Source organism: Taudactylus pleione, unplaced genomic scaffold (assembly GCF_031769625.1).
Source record: "Taudactylus pleione unplaced genomic scaffold, aTauple2 ptg000512l, whole genome shotgun sequence".
NCBI classification, from domain to species: domain Eukaryota; kingdom Metazoa; phylum Chordata; class Amphibia; order Anura; family Myobatrachidae; genus Taudactylus; species Taudactylus pleione.
The window spans coordinates 2,841,947-2,867,779 of record NW_028284914.1 but is presented as its reverse complement, the minus strand read 5'-3'; the positions used below and the strand labels follow the sequence as shown (position 1 = coordinate 2,867,779).

Here is a 25,833-nt window from a genome sequence, read left to right as displayed (position 1 = left end):
GACCCACCTCAGCGAGGGACGTCCGTTCTGGATTCCAAATTGGGTCCTGTTGACAACGGACGCCAGTCTTCGGGGCTGGGGAGCAGTTTCGGGTCCACATCTGTTCCAGGGCAGGTGGACTCCGACAGAAGCGGAGCTTCCAATCAATATCTTGGAACTCCGTGTGGTCTTCAATGCTCTCCAGCAGGCACATCGGTTTCTCCAGGGTCACCCGGTACAGGTCCAGTCGGACAACGCTACCACCGTGGCCTACATAAACAGGCAAGGAGGAACCCGAAGCCGGGCAGCTCTCGTAGAGGTGTCTCGGATCCTGGTTTGGGCGGAGTACAATCTTCCGGCCATATCAGCGGTCTTCATCCCGGGAGTGCTCAATTGGGAGGCGGACTTTCTAAGTCGCCAGGACGTTCATCCGGGGGAATGGTCCCTGCACCCGGACGTTTTTCAACTACAGGTGGACAGATGGGGTCTTCCAGAGATCGACCTCATGGCGTCCCGGCACAACAACAAGTTGCCGGTGTACGGGTCTCGCACAAGAGACGAAGGGGCGTCTCTGGTGGATGCTCTGTCCGTCCGGTGGACGTTCCGGTTCGCATATCTGTTCCCTCCGGTCTCCCTTCTTCCACGGGTAATACGGAAATTCAAACAGGAAGGAGGGACGCTCCTGTTGATAGCTCCCGCGTGGCCCAGACGGCACTGGTTCTCAGACCTTCAGGGTCTGTCCGTGGACAGGCCTCTGCGGTTGCCGCTATGACCGGACCTCTTGTCTCAGGGTCCTTGTCGTCACCCGGACCTGACTCGGCTGTCTTTGACGGCGTGGCTGTTGAGACGGCCATGCTGAGGTCCCGGGGGTTTTCCAGCTCTGTGGTGCGTACCATGTTGCGAGCTCGGAAACCGTCTTCCGCGAGGATATACCATCGCGTGTGGCATACGTTCTTCCAGTGGTGTCGACCGAGAGGTTATGCACCGCGGGAGTTTCGTCTGTCTCGGATTCTCGCCTTCCTGCAAGCGGGACTAGATCATGGGCTTCGCCTTGCTTCTTTGAAGGTACAGGTTTCGGCCCTGTCTGTCTGGTTTCACCGTAGGATTGCTACAATGCCGGATGTGCGCACCTTTATGCAAGGTGTTGTCCGCATTCAGCCGCCCTCTGTTCCACCTGTGGCGCCTTGGGATTTGGCTGTGGTCCTGAGGGCTCTCCAAGGACCGCCGTTTGAACCACTGGGCTCAGTGGATCTTAAATGGCTAACAGCTAGGACTGTTTTCCTTCTGGCTATTGCTTCGGCCAGACGTGTTTCTGAGTTAGGGGCTCTTTCTTGTAGACCCCCTTTCTTGGTTTTTCATGGGAACAGGGCAGTGCTCCGCACTCGGCCCGAGTTTCTTCCCAAAGTTGTTTCCCAGTTTCATGTTAACGAGGAAATCGTTGTTCCGGCCTTTAACTCACCGGGTCTTTCCGTGGGTGAGGCCTCTTTGGATGTTGTGCGGGCCTTAAGGACTTATGTTGACCGCACTTCTTCGTTTAGGAAGTCGGACGCTTTGTTTGTCCTCTATGGCTTCCGTAAAAAGGGTTGGCCTGCTTCAAAGCAAACTTTGGCAGCCTGGATCCGTATGGCTATTTCTGAAGCTTATCTTCATGAAGGCCTGCCGGTTCCTCCTTCTGTGAAGGCTCATTCCACTAGGTCTGTGGGTCCTTCGTGGGCAGCTCGACGTGGTACCTCTGCAGTCCAGATCTGCAAGGCTGCTACGTGGTCCTCTGTCCATACCTTCGTGAGGTATTACAGGTTTGACACCTTCGCCTCTCAGGATGCTTCCTTCGGGCGGCGGATTCTCCTTTCAGCACAGGAGTGTCCCCACCCTTAAAGGATACTGCTTTGGGACATCCCCAAGGTATCCTGTGGATACCCTATGGACCCTGAAGTAGAAAATATGAGATATGGTAAGAACTTACCCTTGTTATCTCTATTTCTACGAAGTCCATAGGGTTCCACAGGACTCCCGCCCTGTCGCACCTGTGCTGCAGATGGGCTTTACTCTGGTCACCGGTTTTCCGTCTCCCTCTGGTGAGAATGTGATTCTTGTATGTGTCCAGATCTTTGTTCTCTCTCTTCCTTCTCCTCCTCCGGCCTATGGCTTGGTAACTAACTGAGGTGCCTAGGCTCGGGGGCGGGGTATAGGAGGGGGACCCAGTGCATCCTGGGAGGCTGAAAGCTTAACTCTTTGGTGCCCTGCGACTGACGTCACACCTATACCCCAAGGTATCCTGTGGAACCCTATGGACTTCGTAGAAATAGAGATAACAAGGGTAAGTTCTTACCATATCTCATATTTTATCCCCAACATCTCCTGGCCTCCCCTATCTCTTCCCTGGCCCTTCCCCATGAGGCCATGGCCCTCTCTCAGGTGCACCATATTATGTCCCTATTTATCCCCAGCATCTCCTGGCCTCTCCTATCTCTTCCCTGGCCCTTCCCCATGAGGCCATGGTCCTCTCTCAGGTGCACTATATTATGTCCCTATTTATCCCCAGCATCTCCTGGCCACCCCTATCTTTTCCCTGGCCCTTCCCCATGAGGCCATGGCCCTCTCTCAGGTGCACTATATTATGTCCCTGTTTATCCCCAGCATCTCCTGGCCTCCCCTATCTCTTCCCTGGCCCTTCCCCATGAGGCTATGGCCCTCTCTCAGGTGCACTATATTATGTCCCTATTTATCCCCAGCATCTCCTGGCCTCCCCTATCCCTTCCCTGGCCCTTCCCCATGAGGCCATGGCCCTCTCCCAGGTGCACTTATATTATGTCCCTATTTATCCCCAGCATCTCCTGGCCTCCCCTATCTCTTCCCTGGCCCTTCCCCATGAGGCCATGGCCCTCTCTCAGGTGCACTATATTATGTCCCCATTTATCCCCAGCATCTCCTGGCCTCCCCTATCTCTTCCCTAGGCCTTCCCCATGAGGCCATGGCCCTCTCTCAGGTGCACTATATTATGTCCCAATTTATCACCAGCATCTCCTGGCCTCCCCTATCTCTTCCCTAGGCCTTCCCCATGAGGCCATGGCCCTCTCTCAGGTGCACTATATTATGTCCCCATTTATCCCCAGCATCTCCTGGCCTCCCCTATCTCTTCCCTGACCCTTCCCCATGAGGCCATGGCCCTCTCTCAGGTGCACTATATTATGTCCCCATTTATCCCCAGCATCTCCTGGCCTCCCCTATCTCTTCCCTGGCCCTTCGCCATGGGGCCATAGCCCTCTCTCAGGTGCACTATATTATGTCCCTATTTATCCCCAGCATCTCCTGGCCTCCCCTATCTCTTCCCTGGCCCTTCCCCATGAGGTCATGGCCCTCTCTCAGGTGCACTATATTATGTCCCTGTTTAACCCCTGCATCTCCTGGCCTCTCCTATCTCTTCCCTGGCCCTTCCCCATGAGGCCATGGCCCTCTCTCAGGTGCACTATATTATGTCCCTATTTATCCCCAGCATCTCCTTGTCTCTCCTATCTCTTCCCTGGCCCTTCCCCATGAGGCCATGGCCCTCTCTCAGGTGCACCATATTATGTCCCTATTTATCCCAGCATCTCCTGGCCTCCCCTATCTCTTCCCTGGCCCTTCCCCATGAGGCCATGGTCCTCTCTCAGGTGCACTATATTATGTCCCTATTTATCCCCAGAATCTCCTGGCCTCCCCTATCTCTTCCCTGGCCCTTCCCCATGAGGCCATGGCCCTCTCTCAGGTGCACTATATTATGTCCCTATTTATCCCCAGCATCTCCTGGCCTCCCCTATCTCTTCCCTGACCCTTCCCCATGAGGCCATGGCCCTCTCTCAGGTGCACTATATTATGTCCCCATTTATCCCCAGCATCTCCTGGCCTCTCCTATCTCTTCCCTGGCCCTTCCCCATGGGGCCTTGGCCCTTTTTTGGGTGCATTATGTCCCTTTGAAAAATGAGGGGGGTGCCAATGCTCTTTCTGGCACAGGACACCAAAAAGTCTAGTTACGGCTTTCGCAGTCCCCATAGCAGCCAAAAGGCCGAATGCTCACACATTTCATGTAATACACAACTGATGTTAATACGTGTAGTCTATGGTAAATGATATATGTATAAAGTGAGAGCTCTGATGTCACCGCTTGTTAGAAAAATGTGTGCGCTCTCAGGAATAATGCACCCCCTGCTGTAAGTCACTATAGATAGAGGAAGATGAATTCCATTATAAGGAGGCTTTTACTGCAATCTATACCTCATAAATGTATTATTTTCCTATCTACTGAGACCGCTGACTGGAGTTAATGGTGGGCTCACATCCCCTACGTAATCCTGCCTTTTGCCACGCTAACCCCAGCGGCTGGACATGGCATATTTCACAGGCCTCCCATTCTAACACTAAATGATATATAATATATACACGGTGACAGCGCAGACTGATAACCGGCTGCTGAATCTGACCCCGCTCCTCCCAAATCATAAAATATCCCTTTGAAGAAAGAAGCAGGAAGCTTTGCCTGCGTAGGAGGATGAGTCTGGAAATTAATTTATTTATCAGGTCCTAACGTTTTTCACGGCACCGCTCAGACAGGGGGTAGCAATGTGTCAGTAAGCGGAGTGGATATACAGTCTGCATAGTGAGCTATGGTCACACTGCTGACGTGGGAGTGGGGTAGATCGGCAATTAGCGCTGGCAGAGGGCGCCAGACCGGGTGCTGTGAGAGGGGGAAAAGAGAGCGGCAAAATATTGTTCTCTTATAATTTGCCTTTAAATTCTGTTTACTTTGCCTTAGTAACCTACATCAGTATTTTGAAGATTTGGCAAACCGTTCTTCCGAATATGAGCTGGATGCAGATTGTTTTAATTGAAACCATCACTAGTCAGCTTTCTATGCAAATACTCCCCTTCATTGTTCTCCTCACTACAGTGTAGGGAAAATATCATTCATTCCATTCTATTAAATTAAAGTGCGCACACTGGACGCAGCCAGGGCTGGAACAGCGCATCACCGGGCCCCACAACTACAATTGCCTAAGGGCCCGTTGATGCTGCTTTAGCCTCCCAAGTGCCTAAAAAGAGCAGGACAGGGGCCTCTCTGAGCAAGCACGGGCCAGGGGCCACGGCTAGGAAGCAGTTGGTTCCTAGGGGGAGGAGCCTTGCAGCGGCCACACCCCTGCAGTATTGGTTCTGACTAAGTGGCGTACTGCCATGATCCCATTGTTCGACCTGATCCCAATCTTACAAGTTTGGCCACTGATCCTATATGGCAGAGACTACCTGGTGCAGCTCGTATAGCTCAGTATGATATACAGCCGGCTGCGGCAGCGGAAACCCGGCAGGGGTGAAGATCCCGAAGCTAAAAAAGGTAAGTACAACTAACCCTATTCTACGCCCTAACCCTCCTTTAGGGGTGCCTAACCCTAACCCCCCCCTTCCCCACAGCCTAAACCTGTCTTCCGGGGGGGTGCCTAACCCTAACCTCCCCCCGGGGGTGCCTAACCCTAACCCCCCCTTCCTCTAGCCCAACCCTAACCCTCCTGGGGGGGTGCCTAACCCTAAGTCCCCCCCGGGAGCCCCTAACCTAACCCTCCCCCCCCTGCGGCTGTCCACGCCCGGCGCCCTGCTTACCTTTGATTGGTATGCCGGGTGTCGGGCTCCCGGCGTAGGTCTAATGAAAGGTGTCGGGATTTCAACGCCTGTCATTAGTACCTTGCCGGGATTTGACAGTCGGGAAGCCGGCGGTCGGCATTGCGACCATCGGCTTCCTGACTGCATCCCATCCTGTATGGCATAGGTTAGGGGTGGTAAATTGGTATTTAATACTGACTTATAAAAATCTAATTTTAAATAAATGCGATCTTTAAAAAGGCCAATACAGTAACATGAAGCCAATTAACAGGACAGTATATTCATTCATTCATTCAAGCCCGTGCCGTGGGGTAGATTGTTACAGGATAATGGCTGCATCTTCTGGTTGATATTATCAGGCCTCTGTGGAAAAGGTGACATTGATGCTATCTCACTTCCTCTGTATCACATCAGAATATTTTTGTGACCTCTAGTTCCACTTTTAAAGTTACTCTGCTCCTGCAAACAATTTCTGCCCGTCCCTCCATGCTGCCCCCACACTGAGTCACTGTATCCTGTAGTGCCGTAAGATGGGCCTGTGAGCCTGTGTGTCATTCTTCCTTCCAGTTGAGGTATATAACTGCGCAGCGGAAACCACAGACTGCTCACGGTGCATCGGGCGGACATATTTAAAACACAAATGCTCCTGGTCTGACATCGGCGCCTCCTGCAGGCTGAGCAGTGAATCCTCCAGTGAATCTACCAAGAACAGCTGCCCACCTCCAGAAATCAGGAAGGTAATGCTTATATATGGCGGAGGGGATGGGGGGGAAGGGAAGATGTTTGTTTTTGCAGATAGGGATCTGGAAATTAAATTTCACATTGAACCATTTTGTAGAGTTTAAACACGTTCACAATTCGCTCAGGGCATGTGGCTCTCCAGTGTCTGTGGAGCAGAACTACATGTCCCAGCATGCCTCAGATATAGATGTATTACTTGTACTTTATAGAGCTTTAAGTACTTTTTCATTTTGGAAAAAGCGATTGAGGTTTTTGCACCACAGGAGAGGGGCCGATGCATGTTTCTACGTCTGTCTGTTCTCTCCTGTATAGAGCATAGAACATATACCAAGGCTCTGAGTAATGTCGGGAATATGGATAGCATAAAAGTGATCAGATCATATTCATTTAGCCAGTGATCCTTGTATCGTGTGACGTTTTCTAACAAACTTTAAAGGAAAAATCGCCAACTTACATAAATTCTGCTTTGAATACAAATACATGCAGATCAGTCCACCCCTCTGCTGGATGTTAGACATGACTCACAATGACAGAGATTGAACCTGTAAATATTGCGACATCATCTATGGCAGAGGTCAGGGAACTTTTTTACCTTTTACCCCAAAATATATTTAGATACGCCGACGTTACCACCTTGATTTGAAAGGAAGGAAATCATATAGTAGTGCCCCCATAGTTATGCCCCTGTAGTAGTGCCCCCATATAATGCCCCTGTAGTAGTGTCCCCATATAATGCCCCTGTAGTAGTGCCCCCATAGTTATGCCCCTGTAGTAGTGCCCCCATAGTTATGCCCCTGTAGTAGTGCCCCCATATTATGCCCCTGTAGTAGTGCCCCCATATAATGCCCCTGTAGTAGTGCCCCCATATAATGCCCCTGTAGCAGTGCCTCCATATAATGCCCCTGTAGTAGTGCCCCCATATAATGCCCCTGTAGCAGTGCCCCCATATAATGCCCCTGTAGCAGTGCCTCCATATAATGCCCCTGTAGTAGTGCCCCCATATAATGTCCCTGTAGTGCCGTCATGACATCTCTCCCATAGTGCGCATGGAGAGAGCCTGAAGCTGGAGTTCAGAATAGAAATCCAGCCTCCGGCTAACGCGGTGCTGCAGGGAAGGAGCCGGGCGCCCGCTGGTAGTAACATCTCAGCGGGCATCCGGCTTAGAGCCTCCCTGCGGCACAGCCGGGCATGCATATGAATCTTTCTATATTATACAATAATTCATATGCATGCCCGGCTGTCCGTCCATTACCCCCTAGGAATTTAATTTTTACCCCATGTGGGGTAATTTACCCCTGTTCCCTGACCTCTGATCTGTGGCCCTCGGTTACTCTGTATGGTCCTGTGCAAGAGCAGAATTGTGCATCGCTGGGTCCCATAGCTACATTTTGGCGTGGGCCTGGAAATACCTCTTTTTTTTTACCTGTACCCCCCTCAAAATAGTAGAGCAAAGTCCTCTCCTGATCATGTGTGAGTCTGGGGTCATACCAGGGATTTCTGGTGAAACAGGGGCCTGGGACGTTGGGGGTGACCCAACATTGCCCTCTCATCTCCAGGCCTCAAAGCGGCTGCACCCTGTGTAGTTCCGCCACTGGCCCTGGGTATTAGCTTTGTGGCCCCTGTATTATTAATAGTGATGTTTGTTCCTTCTTACTCCCTTCAGATTGAGCCAGTAAATGGGCCCCTGTTTGGTGGCACGTTGCTCACAATACAAGGGCGCAACCTTGGGAGCCGATATGAAGACATTCTCAGCAAGGTCAAAATTGGAAACATCTCTTGTGTCCCGATCCCGGAGGAATATCTGGTGTCTGATAGGTGAGTGTTATGTACAATTCATCACTCAGTGGTTCCCAAACCCCGTCCTCAAGGTACCCTAACAGTCTAGGTTTTCAGGATATCCATACTGAAGCACAGGTGCATCAGTCCGTTTGATTATACCATCCATGCACAAGCATGGATAGCCTTAAAACCTGGACTGTTAGGGTGCCTTGAGGAGGGAGTTTGGGAACCCCTGCTTTATTCACTTGCTTGTGTGTTTTCATAAAGTTTTCTATTGTCTTCTTGGCTTTCCTCATACTTCAGTTAAGTTCATGTAAGCCAGGCTTCATTGTTTTTATGGTCTTATATTGAGATTAGTGTATTGGATCTGGCCAATCCTGTGTCTCGTCTCCCCTTCACCCCGCCCCCTTACATCTATGAAGAAGTTTGCACTGTTCCTATGTTCATATACCAGGCACTATATCAGTGTTTATGTACCGGTCCGCAAACCCACGTCCATGTATCAGACCACAAACCCACGTCCATGTACCAGACCACAAACCCGCGTCTATGTACCAGACCACAAACCCGCATTCATGCACCAGACCACAAACCCGCGTCCATGTACCAGACCACAAACCCGCATCCATGTATCAGACCACAAACCCGCGTCCATGTACCAGACCACAAACCCGCGTCCATGCACCAGACCACAAACCCGCGTCCATGTACCAGACCACAAACCCGCGTCTATGTACCAGACCACAAACCTGTGTCCGTGTACTGGACACCAAACCCGCGTCTATGTACACGGATATTTAATGTAACAGGCCCTTCTAATATAAATAAAGTAATTGATGCCACACAGACACAGTAAAATATTGGGGAGATGTACTAAGCCTTGAGGAGTGATAAAGTACCAGCCTATCAGTTCCTAATGGTCACTTTACAGGCTGTGTTTGAAAATGACAGTTAGGAGCTGATTGGCTGGTACTTTATCTCTCTCCACTTTATCACTACCAAGTCCTATATAACTATTTATAGGTTAATTGTTTTCGTTATCCCCAGGATTGTGTGTGTGACCGGAGCGTCACCTATGGAGGTCAGTGACTGGGTGACGGTGGATGTAAATGGAGGCAGCCGCTCCAAGGAGAAGTATTCATATATGGTAAGAAGGATCCGTTACCTTGTGACACAGACACAATGGCTGATAAGTTTGGGCACAATGATTCGTTCCTCACACAGGAGACATGACATTCATACGATAACAGCGTTACATGCATGGGGACAGCGTCCTCTACGGTTCTCATTGTTCATTATATTATAGACCATTTAGCACACAGTGTATCTCTATACACTGATCATCTCCTCTGTCCCGTCATGTGCAGGAGCCGGAAGTACTCGCTCTATTTCCCAATCTGGGCCCACGCGCTGGGGGCACCAAGCTTACCATCTCTGGGAGAAAGTTGGACATCGGTGGAGAAGTTCGTGTTTTGTTCAACAACATCCTGGCGTGCAGGGACCTAATGTGAGCCGCAAAACAAGCTACACACGCTCTCCTAACAGTGCAGCGCTCTCCCAACTCTCAGCCTGTCTCATGCTTATCGCAGATGCAGGAGCTGATTCAGACCCGGACGCTAAGCCGCGGACGCACGCTATGGGCGATTGTCGCCTGTCTGCGCATGCGTTTGCATCAAAATACGCATACACGAACCAGTCATTGCGTCCGGAAATCATAAGCTCGTAGTACGCAGACAGGACGCTACTTTGAGTGACAGATAGCGCCGCTTGTGGGTGGTAACAGGGGAAGGTGCTTGTGAACGGGGGAGTGGTGCAGGCGTGTCTGGGCGTCAAAACGGCGTTTTATGGGTGCGCATAATTAGCATGGAAGCGTCATTGCACACGTCACTTGGTTGTATTTCAGCCTGCAGTGATCGCAGTGCTTGCGGCGGGGTAGGGGCTAACTAAAGCGCTGCGTGCAGCTCCGATGGCTCTCAATGTTATTGATTAATCATACACTTCCTGGAGATAACGTGTGTTAAGAGAGAAAAGTGGGCGTCCTTAGCCTGGCGTGCGTTCGCTCTGCCGTCGCTCTCTAAGACATAGACGGCGTCCTTACACCAGACAGTGCGATCGCAGAATTTGCATACCCGGCCCCTTTTGGCTGCGAGAGAGCGCAGTTTAGCGTCCGGGTCTGAATCAGCTCCTCTGTCACCAATTGTTTCTCTGTTGCTGCCACTCACATCTCAGTCTCGGTTGTCTCTTTCTCCTGTTCCTCCCATCTTTAGCTCATTTTGGGGGAGATGTATCAAGCCTCGGAGAGAGATAATGTGGAGAAGTTACGCAAAGCATCCAATCAGCTTCTGTCATTTATCCTGCACAGTCTTTGAAATGACAGTTAAAAGCTGATTGGTTGCTTTGGTCAATTACACCATTTTATCTTCCTCCAAGCCTTGATACATCTCCCCCTTTATCATCCTTTTGTATTAACGCGATTGATTCATTTTATTTTCCAAGACGCACAGAGAGCAGTATCCGGTGCACCGTACCAGCTATCGGAGCCCTTCTCATGACCGCTCCGGTCTGTGTCAAGTTTGAAGGGAAATCATGTCTAAATGGCAACCTTACCTTTCAGTACAGGGAAAACCCAGTGATCGTAAACATGGAACCTAAGCGAAGTCATGCGAGGTAAGGAGGTCTCGCGTTCAGTGGGTGACAGCGTTGTGTCTAGCGAGCTCTGTAATGTCACGGCTGGTGGCGTGGAGATATTGGCCTGCAAGTAGGCGATTATGTTGGATATGAAGGTACATTGCCTTGTGCAGAAGATTCCAAAGGTTGCAGTATATATTCAGTCTCCGATGTTACGTTCTCACCATGGGGTTGATGTATTAGGCAGTGGAGAGGTGGACCAGTGGAGAAGTTGCTCATGGCAACCAATCGGCTTCTACCTATCATTTTGTAGAATGTACTTGATAAATGCTACCTGGAAGCTGATTGGTTGCTGTATAGTTAGGTTGTGGCAGACACTGTGGTATGATAGCAGAGGTACTGTCCGGATTTCGATGAGACAGTCCTGCTTCACAATTCTCAAAGGAAGTGGAGCTTACGTTGTAGTGGGTGGGCATAACTAGGCGGAAAGTGGGCACGCGTGGGCAGATCGGGGGAGGTGTTTATTTTGCGTTGATAAATGTGCGGTGGCATGTTCATTCCGCATTGACATGCTCACATAATCTCCTGTGTCGTCTTTAGTGGCGGCCGGATTATCACCCTGACCGGAGAAAGGTTTGACCTGGTGCAGGACATTGGAATGAAGATAAAGAATCATAAGGGAGAACAAGTGGTAAGCCTCATCGTTACTACAACAATAAAATAATGGACACGATCACTGGGCTTCTAGTGAATTAATCGTTCATGCTGAAGGCCGAATATTCTTGGTAATGTTTGATGCTGAATTAGGTCCAAAGTGGGCGGAAACTTTCGGAGTCTTGACGGCGTCTTAAACCTCTCTCCTAGAACTGCACAGTCCACAGCGACGTAATGATCACCTGCCCCTCTCCAACTGCCCTAAACTCCACCCTGGAGAAGAAAAACTACAGCTTGGACTTCTGCATCAATGGGCTCTTCCTGTCCGATGATCATACGGATCTCAGCAATGACACCGATGAGGAGGAATCTGCAAGCAGCAGCTTCAACCTGGAGTATCAGCCCGACCCCTTGTTCTTCACAGCCAACAAGGAAAAGTTGATCAAGCACCATGTTGGGGAACCCCTGACCCTGGCCATACATGTAAGGAATAAATGGTCACCAAGGCGGAACTGTAGCCTGATCTGATACTATTGTTTGTTAGATATAATGGTTTGTCTCTAAGTTTGTTTTTTGTTTTTAAAACACAGATATATGTAACAAACATAAAATAGATAAAAAATATATACAAAATCCAAATATTAACAGATAAGTAGACATACAAATGAACGTAAGGAGGGGTGTGCCAATATGCCCAATTTTATTGAGTTTATTATGTCAATAAAGAAAAATGTACCACATCAGGACCCATTATCCTATCATTTAAGACATCACAATATAATAAATGACATGGCCGTGCTGTATGATATCATTCTACCCATCTCGGATAGTTTTTTGAGATTAAGGGCCGAAATCAATTAGCCGCGAAAAGTGCCGTCTGGTGAATAGCGGACTGAATTTGCCTCATTCACCTGTTTTGATGCAATGTTTTTTCCATGCGCGTCTCCAGTTTTCGCCCTATTCAGCTGTAAAACACGTGAAAACGCGGATAGGCGAGTGTTTTACAAAGCGAAACTAGCGAAAAGGACGTCTATTTTGGGGGAAGTCAGTCTGTACCCCATAAAAAGCTTCAGTGACCTTGGGAATCAATATAGAATAGTAGTAACAGCCCTAATAAAAGTATTTAGTGATCTTATTTTGTGTCAAAGAGCTGTTATATGCATATTTGCATACTTGTGGAAAAATGATAGAAAGCAATGTTTTTTCTGAAAAATATCTACCGTAGTTAAATTTGGGGTACATGAAAATTGGTACTAGTATATTTTGATATCTCTAAAATGAAGATTTAAAAAAACTCAAAAATACACCTACTGCGGCCTCCTGCAATCTCAAAAACACCTGTCTCATCCAAATAGCCCCCCAAACTACCAGGCCCCCCCCACTTTTTACCCATTTTCCAACACTTTTTCCATTTTCAAGAGATAGACCCAAGGATGGGTCCTGAGCCCAACATTGTTTGTGCATGATCCCAGAAAGTAGTCTTTTGGGACAAGTCCACCAGATGTGGAGGAAAGTTCCTCTATGTCCACCACATTTCCAGCATTGGTCATCGGTGGCAGAACCTGTCTGGTGTATAACACTACCTGTAAGGCGTTTTATAGTCCTTAACCAGGTCTTCTTTGTTTGTACCTGGTATCTGACAGAAAGAACACGATGACCTTGGACTGAAGGTTGACGAGTATCAGGTGAAGGTTGGACGGACTCCCTGTGAGCTGATCGTCTTTAATGATAAAGTCATTCACTGCAGCATCAATGAGTCTCTCAGTTCAGAACGCTACCAACCCGTCACGGTGAGTAGTGATTGGAGCTGGACCTTACAGCCAGGTCCCACCATGTCCTGTACCTTGCCATCACCATAACCTTCTACCGCAGATGACCACATTTTAATAGTCGTCTCCTCGGTTATTTGTAGGCTTTATCTCTATCGTCAAGAACTGAAAACTGAGATTTCTATGTCACCATATGACTATGTAAAGTAACAGACCGCGGGGGAGTTGTATCAAGCCTTAGAGAGAGAGAGTGTAGAAGTTGCCCAAAGTGACCAATCAGCTTCTAACTGTCACTTATCTAACACAGTCTATGAAATGACAGATGCTGATTGGTCACTTTGGGCAATTTCTCCACTTTATCTCTCTCCAGGGCTTGATACATCTCCCCCTTTATCCCCATAAGCATGACCTTTGACATCAACTGACCACATCGCCATCATCATCATCATCATTACCACCTATAAAGTCATATTGCTTTAGCTCTACGTGTGTAGTATGTTGTGTACCATAACTGACCACATCTCTATAGTATTGACTTTAGACACCAGCAGAGCTTTTCCCCTCTCATCGCAGCCTTCCAATCAGAATCAGCATTTCTTATGGTCCTTATGACCTTGTACAGTAAACGGTGAAATCCTCATGACCATGCAACTTATCAGGGCATAGAAACTTATATTATCATCATTATCACCATTTCCATCATCAAGACACCCACATCTATCACTCTAGGACCATGGGGGGGCGAGATGTCTCATAGCAACCAATCAACTTCTAGCTATCATTTATTAGGTACATTCTACCTATCTCAGAGGGGGCAAAGTAGGCCCAGGGGGAGTCTGGGTTCTGCAGGGAGGGGCCTGGGTTCTGCAGCCCCCACCCCTGTAACAGGATGCGGCACTTCGGGTAGGGAGAGAGAAGAGTAGTACACACTAGACAATATGCTCACGATGCGATATCGTGAGCGGTTTCCTTTGAACTCTCCCCGGCAGCTCCCCGGCACTCCAGGACGCCATATCGTGCTAAGAAGTGTCCAATCTGACCAACGATATATCGCGCGTCCTTAACGATTTCCGGAGCATCATGTACGAGATAGGCAGATCTTGCCTGCTGTAGGCAAGATCTGAAGATGCGATGTAGGACCCGCTGGTAAGCACATCCAATGCGTCAAAATCGGGCAAATCGTGCAAAATATTGTCTAGCGTGTACGCCCCATAAGTCCTCTCCCTGCGTGTTGTGTGTGTGGGGCGGACGCTCGCATGTGCACCCCATTCGTAGCTGCGCACATAGTATACGTTTGATTTCTTTGTAAAGATGAGGTCTGCCCACGCCTCCATCCCAGTACCGGCGCCCAGCGGAGCGGTCAGCGGCCCTGACCTGGCCTCTTTAAAAAGTTTGATACACCTTCACCAATGTACAATAACTGACCACATCTCTGTAAATTTCACCTTTGACAACAGCTGGCCTCCAGTGAAAATGTAATAGACCAAAGGAAGTGGGTACGATTGTTTTAATATGCAAAGTCAGTGGATGTTGAAGAGAACCCGGTATTGTTGACCAGATCCATGTTACTCAGCAACTCTGAGGTGGAATTTGAAGCCTACAGCGTACGGTTGTGTCTGATTACCAGCGCAGACCGCAGGGCCTATAAATCCAACCATTTTATTTTATCTTCCTGCCGTCAGCGCATTGGACTTGTAATAACCGGACTGATAAGTAACGTTGTCTGTCTTGGGATGACCCAGAGCTGCATAACAGATATCTAACAATACACGCTGGTCACATGCTCCCGTCAGTGACCTCAGGGATTGTACAGAGAGGAAGAGAGCGATGAAAATAATCCTTGTTCTCTATTCTTGGCTCTGCTCTCTCTGAAATTAGCAGCCAGATTGAATGATTGAATCGTTTTACTATAAGAGAGGCGAGGAGCTGAAAAACCCCCCACTGTGCTGCACGGGGGGCATAGAGTCTGGCAGCGGGGTAGGGAACTTCCCAATGGTTGGTTCCGTTTTGATGGCTTTGACCTTAATGTTCTTTCTTAATTGATTATGAAAATGTTTCGTTTATATTCCCTTAGAGCGACGTTTATTAGATTACGCGTCAATTCCCTACAAAATAAGATCCCTTTTGTTTTACTGTTGGGCGTTCCTGCCACCGGACCGCTTGTAGCTAGTGTGGGGGCATAACCAAAGAGCCAACCAACCTGGGCACACTCATACTTTTCTGTTTCCAATTAATGGAAGCACCCGTCACGGTACAGACTGTAAAATTAGTGTCAGCTAAGCAATGTCCATTCCATGAAAGATTAAAGAAAATTGATTATTTACAACATGGAATTCTGGACCTCATTCAGAGCCGCTCGTTCGCTCCGAGCGATGTTCGCACATCTGCACATGCGTATGGGTTGTAATCCGCATGCACGAACCAGTCAGTGCGATCAAAATTCGTGTGCTCGCAAAATAGCGAATGCCTGCTAATTTGAGTGACAGGATGAGGCGTTTATGGGTGATAACAGGGGAAGGTGCTTGAAAACGGGGAGTGGAGATCAGAACGCAGGCGTGCCAAAAGGTCAAAACGGGCGTTTTAAGGGTGTGCATAATTAATAAAGCAGCGTCATTGACCACGTCACCTGGTTGTTTTTTAGTCAGAACTGCTCGCATGATTGCGGTAGGAAAATCCAACCACAAGAATAGCGAGCAGTTCATTCGCCGTTCGATGTACTCGATTAATCTAATAAATAGCGGACATGACGTATGATGCGAGGGGCCAGGGGCCGTTTTTTTCAAAATAACGACCGCATGTTTTGTTCGCTTGTTCAGACATAGAGGCGTCAACAGACCGCAAAGAGCGAACGGTCAATTTAAATAGCCAGACCCTTTTTCTGAACGAACGAGCGCAAATAGCGTCCGGCTCTGAATCAGGCCCTCTTTTCATGGATCTGTTTAAAGGAGAACTTCAAGCAAAAATAATTCCTCCCCCAGACCTCCCTCCACATAATTTATTAGCACATTGTTGTCCCAGGACCATACATTTCAGGGGGTATCTGTCCTGAGCCCTCCCTCTGGGTTGTCGCTTGGAGACTGACTGGATGAGCAAGAGTTCCGGCAGAGATGGAGATAATATCTTTGCAGGGAGCTTTCCGTCGAGCCATGGGCTTGTCTTGGTTAGATACCCGTGGCTCAGTAAACTTTGCTTAGTTTGAGATTCGCTAATATTACATTCATCAGATTAGAATATTAGGTTCTGGGACCCATCGTGACAATATAGAGTTGTTGTTGTTGTCTCAGAATAGGCATCTTTTAAAAGTGATTTAGGGTCTTTTAATTAAATCCAGTCCAAGGGGTATATTTACTAAAGTGAGAGGAGTTTTTAGAAGTGGAGAGGTTTCCCATAGCAACCAATCAGATTCTATCTATTATCTTCTAGAAGGTGCTAGTTCAATGTGATTGGTTGCTATGGGCCCTGCTTCTGAGCCGCACGCAATGCTGATACTCACGGAAATAGTCAATGCCTTTCATCTAAGACGCTAAAAAGTCGCACGGCGCATGCGTCCCACGGTGTTAGCGTACAAAGTCGCAGGACGACGCACTCTCTCAGAAATGTATTTGGCGTTGTTGGGCGGTGGCTATTCAGACGCACGGAGAAGGACTGTCCTATGGGCGCGTTGCCGGAGTGTCGCTGCAGTGTTTGCGTATTCGGGCCCTCATTCAGAGCCGTTCGCTATTTGCGGTCGTTCGTTTAAAAACAAGGGGTGGCTATTCAAATGATCCGTACGCACATTGCAGTCTGTTCACACCTCTAAGTCTGAACGAGCGAGCAAAACATACGCTCGTTTATTTGTTAAAAACGCCCCCTGGCCGCTCGCACCATACGTCATGTCCGCTATTTATTAGATTAATCGAGTACATCGACCAGCGTATGAACTGCTCGCTATTCTTGTGGTTGGTGTTTGCTACCACAAATTTGCGAGCAGTTCTGGCTATAAAATAACCCAGTGACGTGGTCAATGACGCTGCTGTTTTAAATATGCACACCCATAAAACGCCCGTTTTGACCTTTAAGCACGCCTGCGTTCGGATCTCCACTCCCCATTTTCAAGCACCTTCCCCTGTTACCACCCACATACGCCTCATTCTGTCACTCAAAATAGCAGGCACTCGCTATATAGCGTACAAACGATTTTCGGCCGCACTGACTGGTTCGCGCATGCGTACTAAAAACCGTACGCATGCGCAGATGTGCAAACATCGCTCGGAACGAGCGTACTGCCGCTAACGAGCGGCTCTGAATGAGGGCCTCAGATGCTTAATCGCCTACATCGAAGGACTTAGCCTGACGGAGATTCTGCACCAAGCACGGGGCTGGTGCAAGTTTCCATGGTGCGTCCAAAGACATAACGAGCGGTATTGTAGCGTCTAAAGCGGTCCTTGCACATTCTGCCGCACACGGATATACACCAGGGAAGGGCTTCTACATGCGAGCATAAAGTCACAGACGCGATTACGGCATAAGATGCACACGGAAGCCGCTGCGTCCAGCTCATAATGCGCATCCTTGCGTTTTATGCTGGGTACACACTTAACGCTGTGTACCCATCACCATGTCGTCCGTGGCGGGTACAGACAGGGGTGCCGGTATCGGCAAATGCGTACACACTTGCAGATGCCGGCAGCAACGGAACAACAGCGGGGGCCATGCTGACAATATCGCAGTCAACGCCGGGGAGCGTGCATCGCCAGCGACGTAGCCGGTACATACTGCCCAATGAGGTCGATATGACGACTGATCCGCCGGATCCGACGCCCGATCGTCTACTGTGTACCCAACTTTAGAGTCAGATTGCTAGATATTGTGACTGACATATCAGGGCCACCCTCCCCCCTATTCTCTCTCTTCCACCGTTCTCTCTGCCCCTCCCGTTCACTCTCTGATATAGTGGAGAGAGATATAGGGGTCTAGTTACTAAGCAGTGTTAGGAGACAGAGTGAAAGGTGATAAGGTATCAGCCAATCACCTCCCAACTGTCATCTCACCGGCTGTGCTTGAAAAATGACAGTTGGGAGCTGATTGGCTGGCACCTTATCACTTTTCACACTGCTTAGTAAATAGACCCCAAAGTGCCAACCTTTCAGCTCCTAACTGTCATTTTTCAAGCACAGCCTGTAACGTGACAGTTTGGTTGGTAATTTATCTCTCTGCACTTTATCACTCTCCAAGACTTAGTATATCTCCCCCTCACTTTTCACCCATTCTCTCTCCCTTCCCCCTTCTCTCATCCCCTCTATCTACTGCTCCGTTCTAAGCAGACTTGTGACTTTCCTATGCTTGTTGTCTTTATACTATTTCTTTTTACCTTTTACGGCATTGTGAGTTTCCGTATTGATTAGGGATGTGCGCCGGACCATTTTTGCCGGATTTGGTTCTAATTCGTCGTCCGGCTTTGGATTTGGATTTGGATTTGCCAAACTGCGGTGACTGGCTTTGGATTTGGATTTGGATTTTTTTACAAAAATTGACAAAAAAAGCTAAAATCACATAAATTGGTCTTTTTTTTCTTCCTAGAGTATTATTAACCTCAATAACATTAATTTCCAGTCAATTTAGACCATATCACAGCTTATAATATTGTTTTCAACATTATTGGCCAAAGGTTGCAGTGAGCTGACTGGTTACTAAGCGACAAAGCAGCGGCACAACGACACAGACACCACAGTATAAAGCACATCTATGACACATTGCCACACAGCAGTGGCAGAAATGAAAAGTAGGGCACCCACCCAGTGGGGTACGGCCAGCAGAGTCATAGTACTTGTTTACAAAGTGGGCTACGGCCCTAGGAGTCACAGTGCACAATCTTATTAGCATTACACCGCACATAGGGCCTGATTCACATTACACCATAAAGTAGTGTCTCTTATTTATGTTACGACACACAGTAGTGCCCCTTTTACACAATGCCCACAGTAGTGACCCTTTTACACAATGCCCACAGTAGCGGTGTCCCTTACACAATGTCCCCCAGCAGTGGTGCCCCCTATGCAGTCCCCTTAGTAGTAGGGTCCACTATGCAGTGCCCCCAGTAGAATGCCCCCCAGTAGTATGCCCCCCATTAACAGCCCCCCCCCAGTAGTATGCCCCCCCAGTAGTATGCCCCCCATTAGCATGCCACCCAGTAGTATGCCCCCCCAGTAGTATGGCTCCCCCAGTAGTAGGCTGCCCCAGTAGCAGGCCCCCCCAGTAGTAGGCTGCCCCAGTAGTAGCCCCCCCTGTAGTATGGGCCCCCCCTGTAGTATGGCCCCCCCTGTAGTAGGCTGCCCCAGTAGCAGCCCCCCCCCAGTAGTAGTAAGCCCCCCCAGTAGTATGGCCCCCCCCAGTAGCAGGCCCCTCAGTAGTATGGCCCCCCCAGTAGCAGACCCCCCCCAGTAGTATAGCCCCCCCCAGTAGCAGGCCCCTCTGTAGTATGGCCCCCCCAGTAGTATAGCCCCGCCCAGTAGCAGACCCCCCCAGTAGTATAGCCCCCCCCCAGTAGCAGGCCCCTCTGTAGTATAACCCCCCCAATAGTGCAGATCCCCCCCAGTAGTATGGCCCCCCCAGTAGCAGACCCCCCCCAGTAGTATAGCCCCCCCCAGTAGCAGGCCCCTCTGTAGTATGGCCCCCCCAGTAGTATTGCCCCCCCCCAGTAGCAGACCCCCCCCCAGTAGTGCAGACCCCCCCCCAGTAGTATAGCCCCCCCCCCAGTAGCAGGCCCCTCTGTAGTATGGCCCCCCAAGTAGTATAGCCCCCCCCAGTAGCAGACCCCCCCCCCCAGTAGCGCCCCCGGACCTTTGACAAGTAAAAAAATTAAAACTTACCTGATTCCCCGCTCCCGCGCCGTCCGCTCTGTCACACGCTGAGGACGGAGCCGGAAGACGGAGCTCATGTGTGAGCTCCAGCCGGCTCCCTCCGTGCAGCAGCCAATGAGAGTCTGTGTGACTCTCATTGGCTGCTGTAACAAACACACAGCTGCCGCTGGCGGCTGTGTGTCTGTGTCTGTGTAGGGCAGAGCGCTATCACTGCGCTCTGCCCTACACGCGAGGAGACCTGATGTCGGATTCTCTAGTGAGAATCCGACATCAGGCGGCCGCCGTTCGGCCCCGAACGGGGATCCGAGTCAGGCGGTGAACACCCGAACAGGGTTCGGGTGGACTCGGATCCCCAATGTTCGGAGCGGTTCGGATTCCACAGAATCCGAACCGCTCATCTCTAGTATTGATGCTGTATATGGTAGAGCTGGGTATGATGATAGCTATCGGTTGCTGTGCAGATATTACTATGAAGTGATTTGCAAACTTTATCTTGCAGTAATGTAAGTGACATGTTCTGTTGTGAAAGCAAAGTGTAAATATCAGGTTGTCATTCCCAGTGATGAGTGTGAATCACATTCAGGCGAACTGACAGCGGTGTGACTCCTGCCTGCCTGCGGTACCATTCCCCATCCGGCACTTCCTGGCTATACGGATTCCACGCGGCTGCTTTACTTCACTATCTGTTTTTTTCCGCAGATTCAAGTGGGTAAACTCAACCAGACCATCACCATGCTGTACTTAGCTGGGATAGAGACTTCCATCATCGTGACTATTGTCGTCTGCAGTATATTGTTACTGGCCTCTGTGGTGGGTAAGTGTGCATCCTCTGGTCCAATCATACTACTGCTCTAGGTCCACCCCCTCATTCTGAATGTGTTAAGGGGGGAATTACCTTTAAATAGCAAGCAAATGCCCTATTTTGTATAATGCTTCTCCTATTGATTGTCTGCAGCAAGTTGCCCTGTTAAGAGTAAGGTGTTTCTCTAATACCCCTTTCAGACATACCGAGAATCCCGGGAATTTGGCCTTCCTCAGCCAAATTCCCGGGTTGCCGCGTATGTCTGAAAGGTACCTACCCCTCCCTTCGATTGACCAGGGAATTTCCCGGGACTTAAGTCTAGGGAAATTACCCTGCTTATGTCTGAATGGTGCTACCCGGGAATTTTCTCGGGCTGCACCAAGCAGCTTTTACATTGAGTTGGCAGCGCAGGGCGTCCTATAGGACGCTCAGCGCTGCCGCTCACCACCCCCCGCGCCGGTGGCTGTGTTGCTGCAGACCGCGACACAGAGGACCCCAGCCGGACGCCGGGGACATCCACAGTGGGCCGCCCACACTACCGCTGGACCACCAGGCAGTACTTTAACGGAAGGGGTTCTATCTCTTCCCCATTGGGGGGGGGAGGGGAGGGATCAGAGGGGACAGCAGTTAGGGCTTAAAACAAATAATTTATTAAAAAAATTAAATTTAAAAAAATGGCTGGATTGGGATTGGCCGGCTGCCTGCTGCATTTTGATGACCTCATCAGCGGCAGCCGGAGAGGGGATAGGCTAGGAAGGGCAGACGGCATAGGAGAGGCAGGTAATCTACAAAACCCTGCTCTTGTCTGAAAGGGGTCTACCTAGGAATTTCCCGGGTAGACGCTGTAGTGTGAAAGGGGGTCTGAGCAGGAAATTTCCCGGGTCGTATGTCTGAAAGGGGTATAACTGAGCAGACACAGAATGACTGAGGACCTGGCGGACTTGTTCTGTAATATTGCACTGTGTGGATAGGTTGATTCATACATCGTGTCACTGTAGCTTGGCATTCTACCCCATATGAGATCCCACCGGGGCACTGTCCCAAAGAGGTGGGAGGAGCTTCAGCTGTAATGGTGGGGAGGGGTACCAATTAGAATGTATTTTCTATCACTGATATGAGAGCCAGGCATCGTGATTGGTGCGTTCTGTCTTCCTCTAGCTCTGTTCATCTACTGCACCAAGAGTCGCAGAGCTGAGCGCTACTGGCAGAAAACACTGGTGCAGATGGAAGACATGGAGTCCCAGATCCGGGAGGAGATAAGGAAAGGTAATTGGGAGGGTCCCTCCTGCCTCCTGCATTTCAGTGCAACCCTAGAAGGAAATCTCAGGATAGAGAAGACAACTTTAACTTGAGTTCACCTAACCAGACAAGGGTCTTTGATGGATATTCTGGAAATATTCATTGCGCAGTTCATGGTAGCAGACTAGGCTGTAGGGATTAGTGCTGGTAGTAGATTATGCCAGCTGTAGGGATCAGTGCTGGTAGCACACAATGCCAGCTGTAGGATTCAGTGCTGATAGAAGACTATGCCAGTTAAAATAATCAGTGCTGGTAGCAGGCTATGGCAGCTGTAGGGATCAGTGCTGGTAGAAGACTATGGCAGCTGTAGGGATCAGTGCTGGTAGCAGATAATGCCAGCTGTAGGGATCAGTGCTGGTAGCAGACTATGGCAGCTGTAGGGATCAGTGCTGGTATTAGACTATACCAGCTGTAGGGATCACTGCTGGTAGCAGACTATGCCAGCTGTAGGGATCAGTGCTGGTATTAGACTATGCCAGCTGTAGGGATCAGTGCTTGTATTAGACTATGCCAGCTGTAGGGATCAGTGCTGGTAGCAGACTATGGCAGCTGTAGGGATCAGTGCTGGTAGCAGACTATGCCAGCTGTAGGGATCAGTTCTGGTAGCAGACTATGCCAGCTGTAGGGATCAGTGCTGGTAGTAGACTATGCCATGTCTAGGGATCATTGCCAGCTGTAGGGATCAGTTCTGGTAGTAGACTATGCCATCTGTAGGGATCAGTGCTTAATAAGGATGGATCTGACACTCACCAGAGCAAAGTATGAGCAGGAAGCTTGCTTCCTTGCCACATGGTTACATCCGTGAGACGAGGATTTAGATGTCATCTCTTTGTAGGCTTTGCCGAGTTGCAGACCGATATGACAGACCTGACCAAGGAGCTGAACCGCAGCCAGGGAATCCCCTTCTTGGAGTACAAACATTTTGTGACACGCACCTTCTTCCCAAAAGTAAGTCCCACACCCTGAAAGGAACTTGTACAATTAGCTTTCCTTTTGTCAGCTACAGAAGTAGGATGTCCCTGGCTGAAAACGGCATCTGTGGGCAGGATGTGAGCTGATTAATGCATTATTTTGCAGGGGACAGAATACATATATAGTAAGAGGTCATAGTGATTTATATTCTATCCTCTAGGATACCAGGCTCTCCACTCTTAAGGATCATTTGGACACCTGTCTGCTCCAGGTGAGCAGGAGCTAGATATAACTGCACTCAGGTTCTTCTGCCCCGATCGCAGAAGGGATGCGTGGAAGGTGGAATGATGCTCTGAGATGGTATCAGGGCAGTGGTCAGATCTGGATTCCACCCTGTCTCTATGCCATGAGTAATTAAGAGTCCTCTGCCGAGCTCAGTCCAGAAAGTGATAGAGCTTCTGAAAATCCTTGTTCCACATTAGAGTCTATTCCAGGTACACACTAGACCAGTGGTTCTCAAACTCTGGGCCTGATTCAGAGCCGGACGCTCTGAACGAGCGCCCGCTCTGAATCAGGGCTTTTTTTTTTTGTGTTCGTCCTCCTGGACGCTCGCATAGCTGTGGGTTACCACCCACAGCTTATGCGAGCGTCCATGATGATGGTCGCGATGGTCAAGACCATCGCGACCATCGGGCTTGCGACGAGACCCTTGCGGTAGGGTCTCGTTGCCGCAAGCCCTGGACTGATTTTGGCTCTATCAGATCCAAAATCACTCCCACTGACATCACTAGTGGGGCCGGACCCAGACGGTAAGCGCTCCCATGGGAACGCCTCCGTCTGGGCAGCCACGCCCACCAAAGGGCGTGCTGTCAATCACCATCGACAGCACGCCCCCTTTGGTGCGAGACCTGGAGCGACGGCTTCCCTGTCGCTCGCCTGGTCTCGCGCATGCGCACGACGGAGCTCGCGAGCGGGTCTGAATGAGACCCTCTGTCCTCAGGACCCCACACAGGTCACATTTTCCAGGTCACCCAGCAGGTGCAAAGGTGTATTCATTACCCACTGACACATTTTAAAAGATCCACAGGTGGTTATAATTATTTCACTTTTGATTCTGTGAAGAGACCTGGAAAACATGCACTGTGTGGGGTCCGGAGGACCGAGTTTGAGAACCTGTGCACTAGACGATACCTAGGTCCGATGGGCGACATCGTTAGCGTGGGGCCATGCTGCATTCGTCAGGTGTGTACTGGCTTTAAGACCTTCCAATATTAAGTGGGTAGAACTCAGTTGTCCTCCTACCTCCTGGAAGCATCATCCAAATGAAGGAGAATTCGGCCCTTTCAGTCCTTGTCTGGGTGAGAACTGGAGAAGATTCGCCCTCATAGTTCCTTTGGTTCCTCATGTGTTAAATACCCATGGACCAGTCTTTAAAGTCCTGTCATTGCACGGGCTAGCAGGGCCGACGCCAAGGGCGCCATAGACTGAAGGAGCCCTGCTCCCCTACCTGAACATTACTTTAGAGGAGCTCACCACCAGGGCCGGATCGAGCCACGTTCTGTGTGTCCGCACGAAGGTGCAAGAACCACAACCTGCCCGTCTCCGGAAAAACCCGCCCTCCACTCACTCACTGGCATTACTGGTATACGCTCAGGGGGAGGGAAGGGGCAACAGTGCAGCACAGGAGGAACCTCGCGCCAGCCGTGAGCCCCGTGCCCACCTCCCGTTTTGTGTCTGGAAAAAGAAAACTTAGGAGCAACAAGATAGATGAAGGGGAGAGGAGACCCTAAAGGTTGCATATAACCCACTGACTGTGCCCACGTACTGCCTTGGAGAATGACATTAAAGTACCAAAAATCTCCTTTTGATAACGATAATTCTTCCACAAACCCTGGTTAGAGCTCAGACCAGTCGTTTTGATATTTAGTGAAGATAAAGGGAGATTTCATATGGCACCAGGATGGTTAATCCTAATGGGAAGGAAATGGTAAGCTGCAAATTCAGAAGAGGAAGAGAGAATTGGGTCACATGAATAAAGTGATGACTATTCAGTAATGAGTAAACGGGTGACAACGTCGTGGTATTCACGTGGCATCTTTATAGACAGAAAAACAGAAGAAAGCCACATGTCCCTGTAGAATGAGGTGACACTGCGAAAGTCCCGGGTTCTAATTTCTTCTCATCATTTAATATTTTGACCTTATATTGCCCATCAGCGTCCTCGGAGCTCGAGCTGCAGCAGACGCAGGTTAATGAAGCCTGCTAGGGATTTAAAGAAATCTATAGATAAAATACCAATTAGTGGGGAAGTATACAACTTGCTTCCATGTCACCCTGCAGCTTTTACTATACACTTTGGGGGTCATTCAGACCCACTCGCGAGCGGCAGTACGCTCGCAAGTGGGTAGATGTTCCCCACTGCGCATGCGCACGACGGAGGGAGCTCCGTCGTGCGCATGCGCGAGACCCTGCGAGCGACGGGCTTTCCATCGCTAGGGGTCTCGCACCAAAGGGGTCGTGCTGTCGATGTTGATTGACAGCACGCCCCCTTTGGTGGGCGTGCCGGGGGCGTGCCTGCCAGACGGAGACGTTCCCATGGGAACGCCTACCGCCTGAAGCCGGCCCCACTGACATCACTAGTGATGTCAGTGGGAGTGATTTTGGCTCTGATAGAGCCAAAATCACTCCAGGGCTTGCGGCAGGGAGACCCTACCGCAGGGTTTCCCTCGCAAGTCCGATGGTCGCGATGGTCAAGACCATCGCGACCATCTTTTTGCACGCTCGTATATGCTGTGGGTGGTGACCC

General features: G+C 49.7%; 1 protein-coding gene across 1 annotated transcript in view; it reads left to right on the top strand.

Annotated features, from left to right (window-relative positions):
• The window catches only part of PLXND1 (plexin D1), a 158,872-nt gene that overhangs the window by 94,713 nt on the left and 38,326 nt on the right, over window positions 1-25,833 (top strand). Inside the window, exons 12-22 of the mRNA XM_088450238.1 lie at window positions 6,172-6,341; window positions 8,009-8,160; window positions 9,172-9,271; window positions 9,492-9,631; window positions 10,621-10,791; window positions 11,353-11,443; window positions 11,617-11,889; window positions 13,050-13,196; window positions 20,714-20,828; window positions 21,975-22,082; window positions 22,951-23,063. Of these exons, the coding sequence (XP_088306364.1) occupies window positions 6,172-6,341; window positions 8,009-8,160; window positions 9,172-9,271; window positions 9,492-9,631; window positions 10,621-10,791; window positions 11,353-11,443; window positions 11,617-11,889; window positions 13,050-13,196; window positions 20,714-20,828; window positions 21,975-22,082; window positions 22,951-23,063 (1,580 nt within the window). The remainder of the gene's footprint in view (window positions 1-6,171; window positions 6,342-8,008; window positions 8,161-9,171; window positions 9,272-9,491; window positions 9,632-10,620; window positions 10,792-11,352; window positions 11,444-11,616; window positions 11,890-13,049; window positions 13,197-20,713; window positions 20,829-21,974; window positions 22,083-22,950; window positions 23,064-25,833) is intronic.